The sequence below is a fragment of the Panulirus ornatus genome, chromosome 69 (assembly GCF_036320965.1).
Source record: "Panulirus ornatus isolate Po-2019 chromosome 69, ASM3632096v1, whole genome shotgun sequence".
NCBI classification, from domain to species: Eukaryota; Metazoa; Arthropoda; class Malacostraca; order Decapoda; family Palinuridae; genus Panulirus; species Panulirus ornatus.
In genome coordinates this window covers 21,931,375-21,944,448 of record NC_092292.1, presented here as the reverse complement: position 1 = coordinate 21,944,448, position 13,074 = coordinate 21,931,375, and the positions used below count along the sequence as shown (strand labels likewise).

The window sequence follows — 13,074 nt, the reverse complement described above, 5'->3', positions numbered from 1 at the left end:
TACATACGTCCACACACGCAAATATACATACCTACACAGCTTTCCATGGTTTACCCCAGACGCTTCACATGCCTTGATTCAATCCACTGACAGCACGTCAACCCCGGTATACCACATCGCTCCAATTCACTCTATTCCTTGCCCTCCTTTCACCCTCCTGCATGTTCAGGCCCCGATCACACAAAATCTTTTTCACTCCATCTTTCCACCTCCAATTTGGTCTCCCTCTTCTCCTTGCTCCCTCCACCTCCGACACATATATCCTCTTGGTCAATCTTTCCTCACTCATCCTCTCCATGTGCCCAAATCACTTCAAAACACCCTCTTCTGCTCTCTCAACCACGCTCTTTTTATTTCCACACATCTCTCTTACCCTTACGTTACTCACTCGATCAAACCACCTCACACCACACATTGTCCTCAAACATCTCATTTCCAGCACATCCATCCTCCTGCGCACAACTCTATCCATAGCCCACGCCTCGCAACCATACAACATTGTTGGAACTACTATTCCTTCAAACATACCCATTTTTGCTTTCCGAGATAATGTTCTCGACTTCCACACATTCTTCAAGGCCCCCAGAATTTTCGCCCCCTCCCCCACCCTATGATCCACTTCCGCTTCCATGGTTCCATCCGCTGCCAGATCCACTCCCAGATATCTAAAACACTTCACTTCCCCCAGTTTTTCTCCATTCAAACTCACCTCCCAATTGACTTGACGCTCAACCCTACTGTACCTAATAACCTTGCTCTTATTCACATTTGCTCTTAACTTTCTTCTTTCACACACTTTACCAAACTCAATCACCAGCTTCTGCAGTTTCTCACATGAATCAGCCACCAGCGCTGTATCATCAGCGAACAACAACTGACTCACTTCCCAAGCTCTCTCATCCCCAACAGACTTCATACTTGCCCCTCTTTCCAAAACTCTTGCATTTACCTCCCTAACAACCCCATCCATGAACAAATTTAAACAACCATGGAGACATCACACACCCCTGCCGCAAACCTACATTCACTGAGAACCAATCACTTTCCTCTCTTCCTAAACGTACACATGCCTTACATCCTCGATAAAAACTTTGATGTACATATAAGAAACAAAACTGACTACTGACGTGTTGTATAGTCACCAATGAAACAAAGAGAAATAAACAAAACAGAGAGAACTGAGAAACACTTCACAAGCCAAACTGATGGGATGACATATGTGAAGTATCATGAGAGGCTGAAAGAACTGCAACTATATAGCCAAGAAAGATGAAGAGGTATATGATATTTTGCACTCGCAACAAACTGAAAGTATAACATAACTCTCAGTATAACATAACTCTCAGTAAATCTTATCACAAATACTCTTTCTTTGAATATGTGCATTAACAGTCTTCTCATTTCTTATTCTGTTGCTCTCCTTATCTATACCACTCCCTATCCCACAATCTGGCTTTCCAATTGAAAAAATGCAATACCCATATCTTCAATGTTAACACCCTAAATTAGTTTTTAAAGTGTTCTCTCCACCTCTCAAACACTTTACCCTTCTCATAAACAATCTCCTGTCCTTGCCTGGTACACCCTCAAATTTTACACATACCTCCCTCCTACACCTACTACATCTTTCCAAAACAGCTTATTCTCCCTAAGATTTCCCTCCTTTTAAGATTATCGTTTGCTTCACTATCACTTCTATTTACATTTTTCTCAAAAACTTTAGATTTTTCACTTTTTGCCTTTCATTCACTATAATCTGAAGAGTCCCTTCTCCTTCTAAATGTTCTCTCTCATTATACAACCTCCCTACAGCTTCATTCAACTACACAGTTCCTCTCTGTCCATAACTTATCCTTCGAGTCCAACACACACCAGTACCAGTCCCGACTTCAGTGGCCTTGTGCCTTTACATCATCTCAACCTTATCTGCTATGTCATTGTTGTAATCTTCATCTCATTATTCTTCTCCTCAAAGTTACGTATCAAATGCTGAATCCTTTATTGCTCAATTTCCTTGCTTTCTTTTTCTCATTTCTATTTCTAAACATTCAAAGCAGAGTTCTCATCCCATCTATCGTTCTAATACACCTTATTCTACATAAGCAACCAACAAGATTCTCTATCGCAAAACACATCAATCTTCTGCCCTACCTACCTAACCAGTGATGCATTCCATAACCCATTTCCAAATTTCCTTTTCACATAAACCCTCATTCCTACCTTACATTTCTACTCCTATTTACTTGGCTAACCCAGCCATTCTTATCATCTATTACAATAACCTTAAGTTTCTCCTCCAGATCCATTTTCTCAACTTTTTCAAGTTCTCTACACAATGTACTATTAACCAAGTCAGTTCCATCAGTTTACAATAATTTTGCATGAATCACATAAATGTATTCAGCAGATGGCCAATAATGGATAAAATCAAGATTACATGAGGACTTGGATTATCTGAAGTTCAATAACTTGAAGAAAACAATGTGTGATAGATAAGCTCAAGAATGTAATTTTCACTGTATCACCATAAAAAGACAATGCACCATGAAGAAATAACCACAAGAATGAGGTACCTTTTAGCGGCTATAAAAGGTAAAAAGAAATTCATATGAACATTAGGTTGGAGCCTCTGAAAACACTGCACTACAGTTGCCCTCTGCTACTTGACTGTTAAGGGTGAAGCATTAAAGGTTAAGAAACAGCACTGGAGTGCAACAGTTATGGAGATGCTCTTGCCAAGGTCACCCCCTTAGGGGAATTCCCAAAGTGAATGGGCATCAGACATACAGGTAGAAAAATAAAGCAGTTCACACATGAGAGAGAGATAACAAGTTTTGGCAGAGAACAAAAATACCAGAGAACAAGGATGAGAAGGAAAGACTCTTAGAAAGTCATCCTACCTCAAAACATGTACAAAAAATATGAACAGTGCAATAATTCCTTCATCAGCATTGATAACAAAAGCTTACTCCAACATTAGTTACACAAATCACATGTTACAGTGACTCAAAACATATGGACACAACATACCTGAGGTTGGATATTAGACACTTTTCCCCATGTGATATCCATAGCATCCACATTAACCTTGTGAGTCTTTAGGTAGTGCACAAACCCAATCTCCTCCTCCCGCAGAAATAGCAGAGCATTACCACGACCACCAGCACGGGCTGTTCTTCCAACACGATGGATGTATTCTCTAAACAGAAAACATGCACACTTACTGTAATATCATACAATCAATTTTCTTTTGCCTATTCTGTACCTCTTAAACATAATCTTTTCAAACATAATACAAGAAGCAAATGTTTGAAAATTCTGCTTGATGATCTGGATATCATCAAATTCTTCTTAATCCTAGGCACCTATGAGGGACAGAGCTTGGGTACGGAAATGTTCCAATCCTGTTTTATGACTTTCTAAAAGTAAGAACTAAAGAAGTCAAGTGTGACCTACCCTCAAAGGCTTGGTCATCTGTTCCTAATGCAAACTTGTGAAGACAAGAATGACAAGAAGGTGAAATGTAACAAGATAAAGTTTAGACATTACTGATAGAGACCAATCATAAAACCTTTACCATAAGACCTTCAATACTAAGCTTTTGACTCAACTCTATCATTGTACAAGGTACAATATAAAATATGATGTGCTGAACTTCTAAAATTTATATTCCAACACAGTAACTACCAAACTGTCATTCTAATATCATGACAATAAACATACAACAAAATGACAGAACATCATGAATTTTTATTTTTCATACAATGCTAGCAATTTCCTGTGTTGGCAAGGAAGTGTCACAAACAGATGAAGAAATGGCCTCATGTGCTCACATCCACTCTCTAGCTACCATGCTGTCATGTATAATGCATCAAAACCAGAGCCTCTTATACACAGCCAGGCCCTACAGATCTTTCCTTGGTTTTCCATGACTGCTTAATCCCAGTGACTGCACACTGTCCTCTATGCACCACATAACTCCAATACACTCTAAATGGATCTTTACTATGAATTCTCCAAGACTTGGTGCTCATGGCAATGATGCTGCCATCCTCTTAGTATGTAACTGGATTCTCCAAGACTTGGTGCTCATGGTAATGATGCTGCCATCCTCTTAGTATGTAATTTTTTTTTTTTTTTCTTTGCTTTGTCGCTGTCTCCCGCGTTTGCGAGGTAGCACAAGGAAACAGACGAAAGAAATGGCCCAACCCACCCCCATACACATGTATATACATACGTCCACACACGCAAATATACATACCTACACAGCTTTCCATGGTTTACCCCAGACGCTTCACATGCCTTGATTCAATCCACTGACAGCACGTCAACCCCGGTATACTACATCGCTCCAATTCACTCTATTCCTTGCCCTCCTTTCACCCTCCTGCATGTTCAGGCCCCGATCACACAAAATCTTTTTCACTCCATCTTTCCACCTCCAATTTGGTCTCCCTCTTCTCCTCGTTCCCTCCACCTCCGACACATATATCCTCTTGGTCAATCTTTCCTCACTCATTCTCTCCATGCGCCCAAACCATTCCAAAACACCCTCTTCTGCTCTCTCAACCACGCTCTTTTTATTTCCACACATCTCTCTTACCCTTATGTTACTTACTCGATCAAACCACCTCACACCACACATTGTCCTCAAACATCTCATTTCCAGCACATCCATCCTCCTGCGAATAACTCTATCCATAGCCCACGCCTCGCAACCATACAACATTGTTGGAACCACTATTCCTTCAAACATACCCACTTTTGCTTTCTGAGATAATGTTCTCGACTTCCACACATTCTTCAAGGCTCCCAGAATTTTCGCCCCCTCCCCCACCCTATGATCCACTTCCGCTTCCATGGTTCCATCCGCTGCCAGATCCACTCCCAGATAGTTAATATGTTTAGAAATTAAAAATAAATTTTTGCCTTACAATCAAACTGCTTATCAGCAGTTCAGCTTTGACTTGATTTTACTAGGAGCATGACAAAAACCATAAAACCTCTGTTGATGATGACTTCAGTGAATCTATACAGTATTTTCTAAGCAAGCTGCACTTTTCTTCAATCACTCAAGTAAGAGCTAGGCATTTCCAAGCATGCCTTTCTCTGTGTTTTCTTGATAAGTCATTACAGTTGTTGAATAATTGCCTCATGACCACACCATGTTGTCTCTTGATCAAAGCTTCAAAAACCCAAGGAAGCATCACCAATGCTGGGTGGGGCAGTCACACTCTAACCACCTAGCTCGGCTGCTGTTCTGGTCCGGCCTTCTGAGCATACGTCCTTCTAAACTCCACCACCTTGTCTAACAGCATTTCTTTACTCAAAGAAATCTTTGGTACTGAGCCTCAACCTAAAAGCCTTCTTACACTACATTCCCATGACTAAACTTATTTCCATCTGTCATAATTTCCCACAAGATATAAGCTAATTGACAATCATCACTTATGGAACATTACCCACAGCCAATTTTTCACCATTTTTACCCTCAAAGTATGCATTCATCCAAACAATCCCTCTCGTCTTGTTCTCTCTGGAATCTATAAGTCTTATACTACCTCAGCTTAACTATCACCTTATCTGTTGCTCTTTAATAATACTGCTACATTAATTCAAAAATTATTAGTGACATCATTCAAGGAGGTAAATATGATAAAGACAATGATGTCAGCAACAACAACCTCTAGTAGATGACTTCTTCTTGGTCATACAGATTGAAACTTCAGAAAACAGAGAATTCAGTCTGTTTAACCAAGCAAGGGTGAGTGAAATGTTACCAAACTCCCCTGATTCAGGTTACACAGCAAGCGAAATGCCATTTTTGGTGAGGCTGAAATTTCAACGGTTGTCAAAATGGAGTACAGCCTCTTCAAAAACTTTTTAAAGATGTCCATGCTAATGAATGTAGCAAAGCCTAGAGCTACAAGGGATGCTGGATCACCGAGAAGGAGGTTATGCAATAATAAAAAAGGGAATAGTGAACCAAAATTTTGGTTTATTACAATAGACAAAGCACTCACTTGGGATCATCAGGAGGATCATACTGCACAATCCAGTCCACAGCAGGAATATCCCAACCTCGAGCAGCCACATCTGTGCAGAGTAGGATGCCCGACTCAGCATTGCAAAACTGGTAAAAAGTGTTGGTCCTCTTGACCTGCTTTTGTTTTCCCTGGTATAAGGAATAAAATGTAATATTACATTTCTATTTCATGAAAAAAGATATTTTATTTATTTATTATGCTTTGTCGCTGTCTCCCGCGTTTGCGAGGTAGCACAAGGAAACAGACGAAAGAAATGGCCCAACCCACCCCATACACATGTATATACATACGTCCACACACGCAAATATACATACCTACACAGCTTTCCATGGTTTACCCCAGACGCTTCACATGCCTTGATTCAATCCACTGACAGCACGTCAACCCCGGTATACTACATCGCTCCAATTCACTCTATTCCTTGCCCTCCTTTCACCCTCCTGCATGTTCAGGCCCCGATCACACAAAATCTTTTTCACTCCATCTTTCCACCTCCAATTTGGTCTCCCTCTTCTCCTCGTTCCCTCCACCTCCGACACATATATCCTCTTGGTCAATCTTTCCTCACTCATTCTCTCCATGTGCCCAAACCATTCCAAAACACCCTCTTCTGCTCTCTCAACCACGCTCTTTTTATTTCCACACATCTCTCTTACCCTTACGTTACTTACTCGATCAAACCACCTCACACCACACATTGTCCTCAAACATCTCATTTCCAGCACATCCATCCTCCTGCGAATAACTCTATCCATAGCCCACGCCTCGCAACCATACAACATTGTTGGAACCACTATTCCTTCAAACATACCCATTTTTGCTTTCTGAGATAATGTTCTCGACTTCCACACATTCTTCAAGGCTCCCAGAATTTTCGCCCCCTCCCCCACCCTATGATCCACTTCCGCTTCCATGGTTCCATCCGCTGCCAGATCCACTCCCAGATAGTTAATATGTTTAGAAATTAAAAATAAATTTTTGCCTTACAATCAAACTGCTTATCAGCAGTTCAGCTTTGACTTGATTTTACTAGGAGCATGACAGAAACCATAAAACCTCTGTTGATGATGACTTCAGTGAATCTATACAGTATTTTCTAAGCAAGCTGCACTTTTCTTCAATCACTCAAGTAAGAGCTAGGCATTTCCAAGCATGCCTTTCTCTGTGTTTTCTTGATAAGTCATTACAGTTGTTGAATAATTGCCTCATGACCACACCATGTTGTCTCTTGATCAAAGCTTCAAAAACCCAAGGAAGCATCACCAATGCTGGGTGGGGCAGTCACACTCTAACCACCTAGCTCGGCTGCTGTTCTGGTCCGGCCTTCTGAGCATACGTCCTTCTAAACTCCACCACCTTGTCTAACAGCATTTCTTTACTCAAAGAAATCTTTGGTACTGAGCCTCAACCTAAAAGCCTTCTTACACTACATTCCCATGACTAAACTTATTTCCATCTGTCATAATTTCCCACAAGATATAAGCTAATTGACAATCATCACTTATGGAACATTACCCACAGCCAATTTTTCACCATTTTTACCCTCAAAGTATGCATTCATCCAAACAATCCCTCTCGTCTTGTTCTCTCTGGAATCTATAAGTCTTATACTACCTCAGCTTAACTATCACCTTATCTGTTGCTCTTTAATAATACTGCTACATTAATTCAAAAATTATTAGTGACATCATTCAAGGAGGTAAATATGATAAAGACAATGATGTCAGCAACAACAACCTCTAGTAGATGACTTCTTCTTGGTCATACAGATTGAAACTTCAGAAAACAGAGAATTCAGTCTGTTTAACCAAGCAAGGGTGAGTGAAATGTTACCAAACTCCCCTGATTCAGGTTACACAGCAAGCGAAATGCCATTTTTGGTGAGGCTGAAATTTCAACGGTTGTCAAAATGGAGTACAGCCTCTTCAAAAACTTTTTAAAGATGTCCATGCTAATGAATGTAGCAAAGCCTAGAGCTACAAGGGATGCTGGATCACCGAGAAGGAGGTTATGCAATAATAAAAAAGGGAATAGTGAACCAAAATTTTGGTTTATTACAATAGACAAAGCACTCACTTGGGATCATCAGGAGGATCATACTGCACAATCCAGTCCACAGCAGGAATATCCCAACCTCGAGCAGCCACATCTGTGCAGAGTAGGATGCCCGACTCAGCATTGCAAAACTGGTAAAAAGTGTTGGTCCTCTTGACCTGCTTTTGTTTTCCCTGGTATAAGGAATAAAATGTAATACTACATTTCTATTTCATGAAAAAAGATATTTTATTTATTTATTATACTTTGTCGCTGTCTCCCGCGTTTGCGAGGTAGCGCAAGGAAACAGACGAAAGAAATGGCCCAACCCCCCCCATACACATGTATATACATACGTCCACACACGCAAATATACATACCTACACAGCTTTCCATGGTTTACCCCAGACGCTTCACATGCCTTGATTCAATCCACTGACAGCACGTCAACCCCGGTATACCACATCGCTCCAATTCACTCTATTCCTTGCCCTCCTTTCACCCTCCTGCATGTTCAGGCCCCGATCACACAAAATCTTTTTCACTCCATCTTTCCACCTCCAATTTGGTCTCCCTCTTCTCCTCGTTCCCTCCACCTCCGACACATATATCCTCTTGGTCAATCTTTCCTCACTCATTCTCTCCATGTGCCCAAACCATTTCAAAACACCCTCTTCTGCTCTCTCAACCACGCTCTTTTTATTTCCACACATCTCTCTTACCCTTACGTTACTCAGTCGATCAAACCACCTCACACCACACATTGTCCTCAAACATCTCATCTCCAGCACATCCATCCTCCTGCGCACAACTCTATCCATAGCCCACGCCTCGCAACCATACAACATTGTTGGAACCACTATTCCTTCAAACATACCCATTTTTGCTTTCCGAGATAATGTTCTCGACTTCCACACATTCTTCAAGGCCCCCAGAATTTTCGCCCCCTCCCCCACCCTATGATCCACTTCCGCTTCCATGGTTCCATCCGCTGCCAGATCCACTCCCAGATATCTAAAACACTTCACTTCCTCCAGTTTTTCTCCATTCAAACTCACCTCCCAATTGACTTGACCCTCAACCCTACTGTACCTAATAACCTTGCTCTTATTCACATTTACTCTTAACTTTCTTCTTCCACACACTTTACCAAACTCAGTCACCAGCTTCTGCAGTTTCTCACATGAATCAGCCACCAGCGCTGTATCATCAGCGAACAACAACTGACTCACTTCCCAAGCTCTCTCATCCCCAACAGACTTCATACTTGCCCCTCTTTCCAAAACTCTTGCGTATTTACCTTAGATACGAGAAAACTGCAACTCATTACCACTATCTTTAACATCAAATTAAATCCATAGTTTCTTTTCATACATGCCTGCCATTTTCACTATTATCAAGGTAACAACAGGACCAGACAAGGAAAAGGCTTCATTTGCTCTAATCCATTCTCTATCTGCCATGTGTAATACACCAAAAATCACAGCCCCTTATTCACAACCAAGCCACACAAACTTTTCTGCGGATTCCCCATTTGCTTTATATGTCCTGGTTCAGTCCAGTGACAACACATCAACTCCTGTATACCACATCACCACAATACACTTAATCCTAAACAAACCTTTCACTCTCCTGCATGTACTAATACAGAGCACTCAAAATCGTATTCACTTACTCCTTCCATCTCCAATTTGGTCTCCCCTTCTCCTTCATTCTCTCCATTATGTCCAAAGCGTTTCAGCTCTCTCAACCAAATACAATGAAGTATCAACCAGAGGTATAAGTTTGTTGAGTATTCCTGGTAAATTATATGGGAGGGTATTGATTGAGAGGGTGAAGGCATGTACAGAGCATCAGATTGGGGAAGAGCAGTGTGGTTTCAGAAGTGGTAGAGGATGTGTGGATCAGGTGTTTGCTTTGAAGAATGTATGTGAGAAATACTTAGAAAAGCAAATGGATTTGTATGTAGCATTTATGGATCTGGAGAAGGCATATGATAGAGTTGATAGAGATGCTCTGTGGAAGGTATTAAGAATATATGGTGTGGGAGGAAAGTTGTTAGAAGCAGTGAAAAGTTTTTATCGAGGATGTAAGGCATGTGTACGTGTAGGAAGAGAGGAAAGTGATTGGTTCTCAGTGAATGTAGGTTTGCGGCAGGGGTGTGTGATGTCTCCATGGTTGTTTAATTTGTTTATGGATGGGGTTGTTAGGGAGGTAAATGCAAGAGTTTTGGAAAGAGGGGCAAGTATGAAGTCTGTTGGGGAAGAGAGAGCTTGGGAAGTGAGTCAGTTGTTGTTCGCTGATGATACAGCGCTGGTGGCTGATTCATGTGAGAAACTGCAGAAGCTGGTGACTGAGTTTGGTAAAGTGTGTGGAAGAAGAAAGTTAAGAGTAAATGTGAATAAGAGCAAGGTTATTAGGTACAGTAGGGTTGAGCGTCAAGTCAATTGGGAGGTGAGTTTGAATGGAGAAAAACTGGAGGAAGTGAAGTGTTTTAGATATCTGGGAGTGGATCTGGCAGCGGATGGAACCATGGAAGCGGAAGTGGATCATAGGGTGGGGGAGGGGGCGAAAATTCTGGGGGCCTTGAAGAATGTGTGGAAGTCAAGAACATTATCTCGGAAAGCAAAAATGGGTATGTTTGAAGGAATAGTGGTTCCAACAATGTTGTATGGTTGCGAGGCGTGGGCTATGGATAGAGTTGTGCGCAGGAGGATGGATGTGCTGGAAATGAGATGTTTGAGGACAATGTGTGGTGTGAGGTGGTTTGATCGAGTGAGTAACGTAAGGGTAAGAGAGATGTGTGGAAATAAAAAGAGCGTGGTTGAGAGAGCAGAGGAGGGTGTTTTGAAGTGGTTTGGGCACATGGAGAGGATGAGTGAGGAAAGATTGACCAAGAGGATATATGTGTCGGAGGTGGAGGGAGCAAGGAGAAGAGGGAGACCAAATTGGAGGTGGAAAGATGGAGTGAAAAAGATTTTGTGTGATCGGGGCCTGAACATGCAGGAGGGTGAAAGGAGGGCAAGGAATAGAGTGAATTGGAGCGATGTGGTATACCGGGGTTGACGTGCTGTCAGTGGATTGAATCAAGGCATGTGAAGCGTCTGGGGAAAACCATGGAAAGCTGTGTAGGTATGTATATTTGCGTGTGTGGACGTATGTATAAACATGTGTATGGGGGGGGGGTTGGGCCATTTCTTTCGTCTGTTTCCTTGCGCTACCTCGCAAACGCGGGAGACAGCGACAAAGTATAAAAAAAAAAAAAAAAAAAAAATCAACCAGATATACTTTCCTAAATGAAGCATAAGACTGTGAAAAGTCATACTTGACTAGCATAACATCCAATGCTAGATGCTACAAACTTACTGTGTCAACATATACCAAACTATATGACCCTGAGCTATTTCACAAAGTACAAAAGAATAGATAATGAAAAATAACTCACATGTATGCACATAACTGGGAGGTCAATGTAGTTAAGGAGTTCATGGTAAAACTTGACGGTCATGCATGAACTAAAGAATATCATAACCTTCTTTCTCCGATTCTTCTTGATAAATGTATACAAAACAAGAAATCTTTTCTCTGCTGGGCACACCAGGTATGCTGCAAAAGTGAAACAAAAATTGTCATATATCCTGGTAAAGAATGTTGATTGCAAATACCTGGTCTAAAAAGAAAGATATACACAAGTATACATATGTAAGTAGGAAAGATGGTCAAAGGGCATTATCAGATTATGTATTAACTGATAGGCATGTAAACGAGAGACTTTTGGATGCAAATATGCTGAGAGGGGCAGCTGGTGGAATGTCAGATCAATATCTTGTGGAGGAAAAAGGTTTTCAAAAAAGAGGAGAGAATGTCAGGGAGAAGCAAATGGTGAGAGTGAGCTTGGAAAAGAGACTTGCGTGAAGAAATATTAGGAAAGATTGAGTGTAGAATGGCAAAAAGGTGAGAACAAATGAAGTGAGGGGAGAGGGTGAAGAATTGGAGGTATTTTGGGAAGCAGTGATGGCACGTGCACAAGAAGCACGTGGCATGAGAAAGGTGGGAGGTGGATGGATAAGAAAGGGCAGTCAGTGGTACGACAAAGAAGTAAGTTGTTAGTAAAAGAGAAAAGAGAGGCATTTGGATGGTACCTACAAGGAAGGAGTGCAAATGACTGAAATATGTATAAGAGAAAGCAGCAGGTCTAAGAGGAAGGTGCAAGGGTTGAAAAAGAGGGCAACTGAGAGTTGGAATGAGATAGCATCATTAAACTTAAGGGAGAATAAAACAATGTTTTGGAAGGAGGTAAATAATGTGCAAAAGACAAGAGGAGAATGGGAACATCAGTGAAGGGGGCAAAGGGGGGAATGGTAACGGGTAGTGATGGAGTGAGTTTTCTGAAGGACTGCTGAATGTATGTGTTTGATGATAGACTGGCAGATGAAAGGAATTTTGGTCAGGTTGGTGAGCAAGGTGAGTCAGGGAGAGTGGTTTGATGAGAGAAGAGATGGTGAAAGCTTTGTGGAAGATGCAATCCACCAAGGCGGAGGGATTGCACAGTACTGCAGTTGAATTTATTAGGAAAGGGGGGGGTGACTGTGTTGTTGATTGGCTGGTGAGGATATTTGATGTATGTAAGGATCATGGTGAAGGGCCTGAGGATTGGCGGAATGCATATACAGTGCCACTGTACACAGGCAAAGGGGATAAAAGTGAGCGTTCAAACTACAGAGGTATAAGTTTTCTGAGTATACCGGAAAATTGTATAAGACAGTATTGACTGAAAAGGTGAAGACATGTACATAGCATCAGATTGGAGAAGAGCAGGGTGCTTTCAAAAGTGGCAGAGGAAGTGTGGATCAGGTGTTAATTTTGAAGAATGTATGTGAAAAATACTTAGAAAGCAGATGGATTTGTACGTGGAATTTATGAATCTAGAGAAGGCACATGAAAGAGGTGATAGAGATGCTTTGTGGAAGATCTTCAGAATATATGGTGTGGG

At 41.4% G+C, this 13,074-nt stretch overlaps 1 protein-coding gene across 1 annotated transcript in view; it reads right to left on the bottom strand.

Moving 5' to 3' along the window:
* pit (probable ATP-dependent RNA helicase pitchoune) overlaps positions 1-13,074 on the bottom strand; it is a 65,626-nt gene that overhangs the window by 28,628 nt on the left and 23,924 nt on the right. Inside the window, exons 8-10 of the mRNA XM_071660315.1 lie at positions 11,527-11,687; positions 8,124-8,275; positions 3,031-3,199 (exon numbers count right to left, since the gene is read on the bottom strand). Of these exons, the coding sequence (XP_071516416.1) occupies positions 3,031-3,199; positions 8,124-8,275; positions 11,527-11,687 (482 nt within the window). The remainder of the gene's footprint in view (positions 1-3,030; positions 3,200-8,123; positions 8,276-11,526; positions 11,688-13,074) is intronic.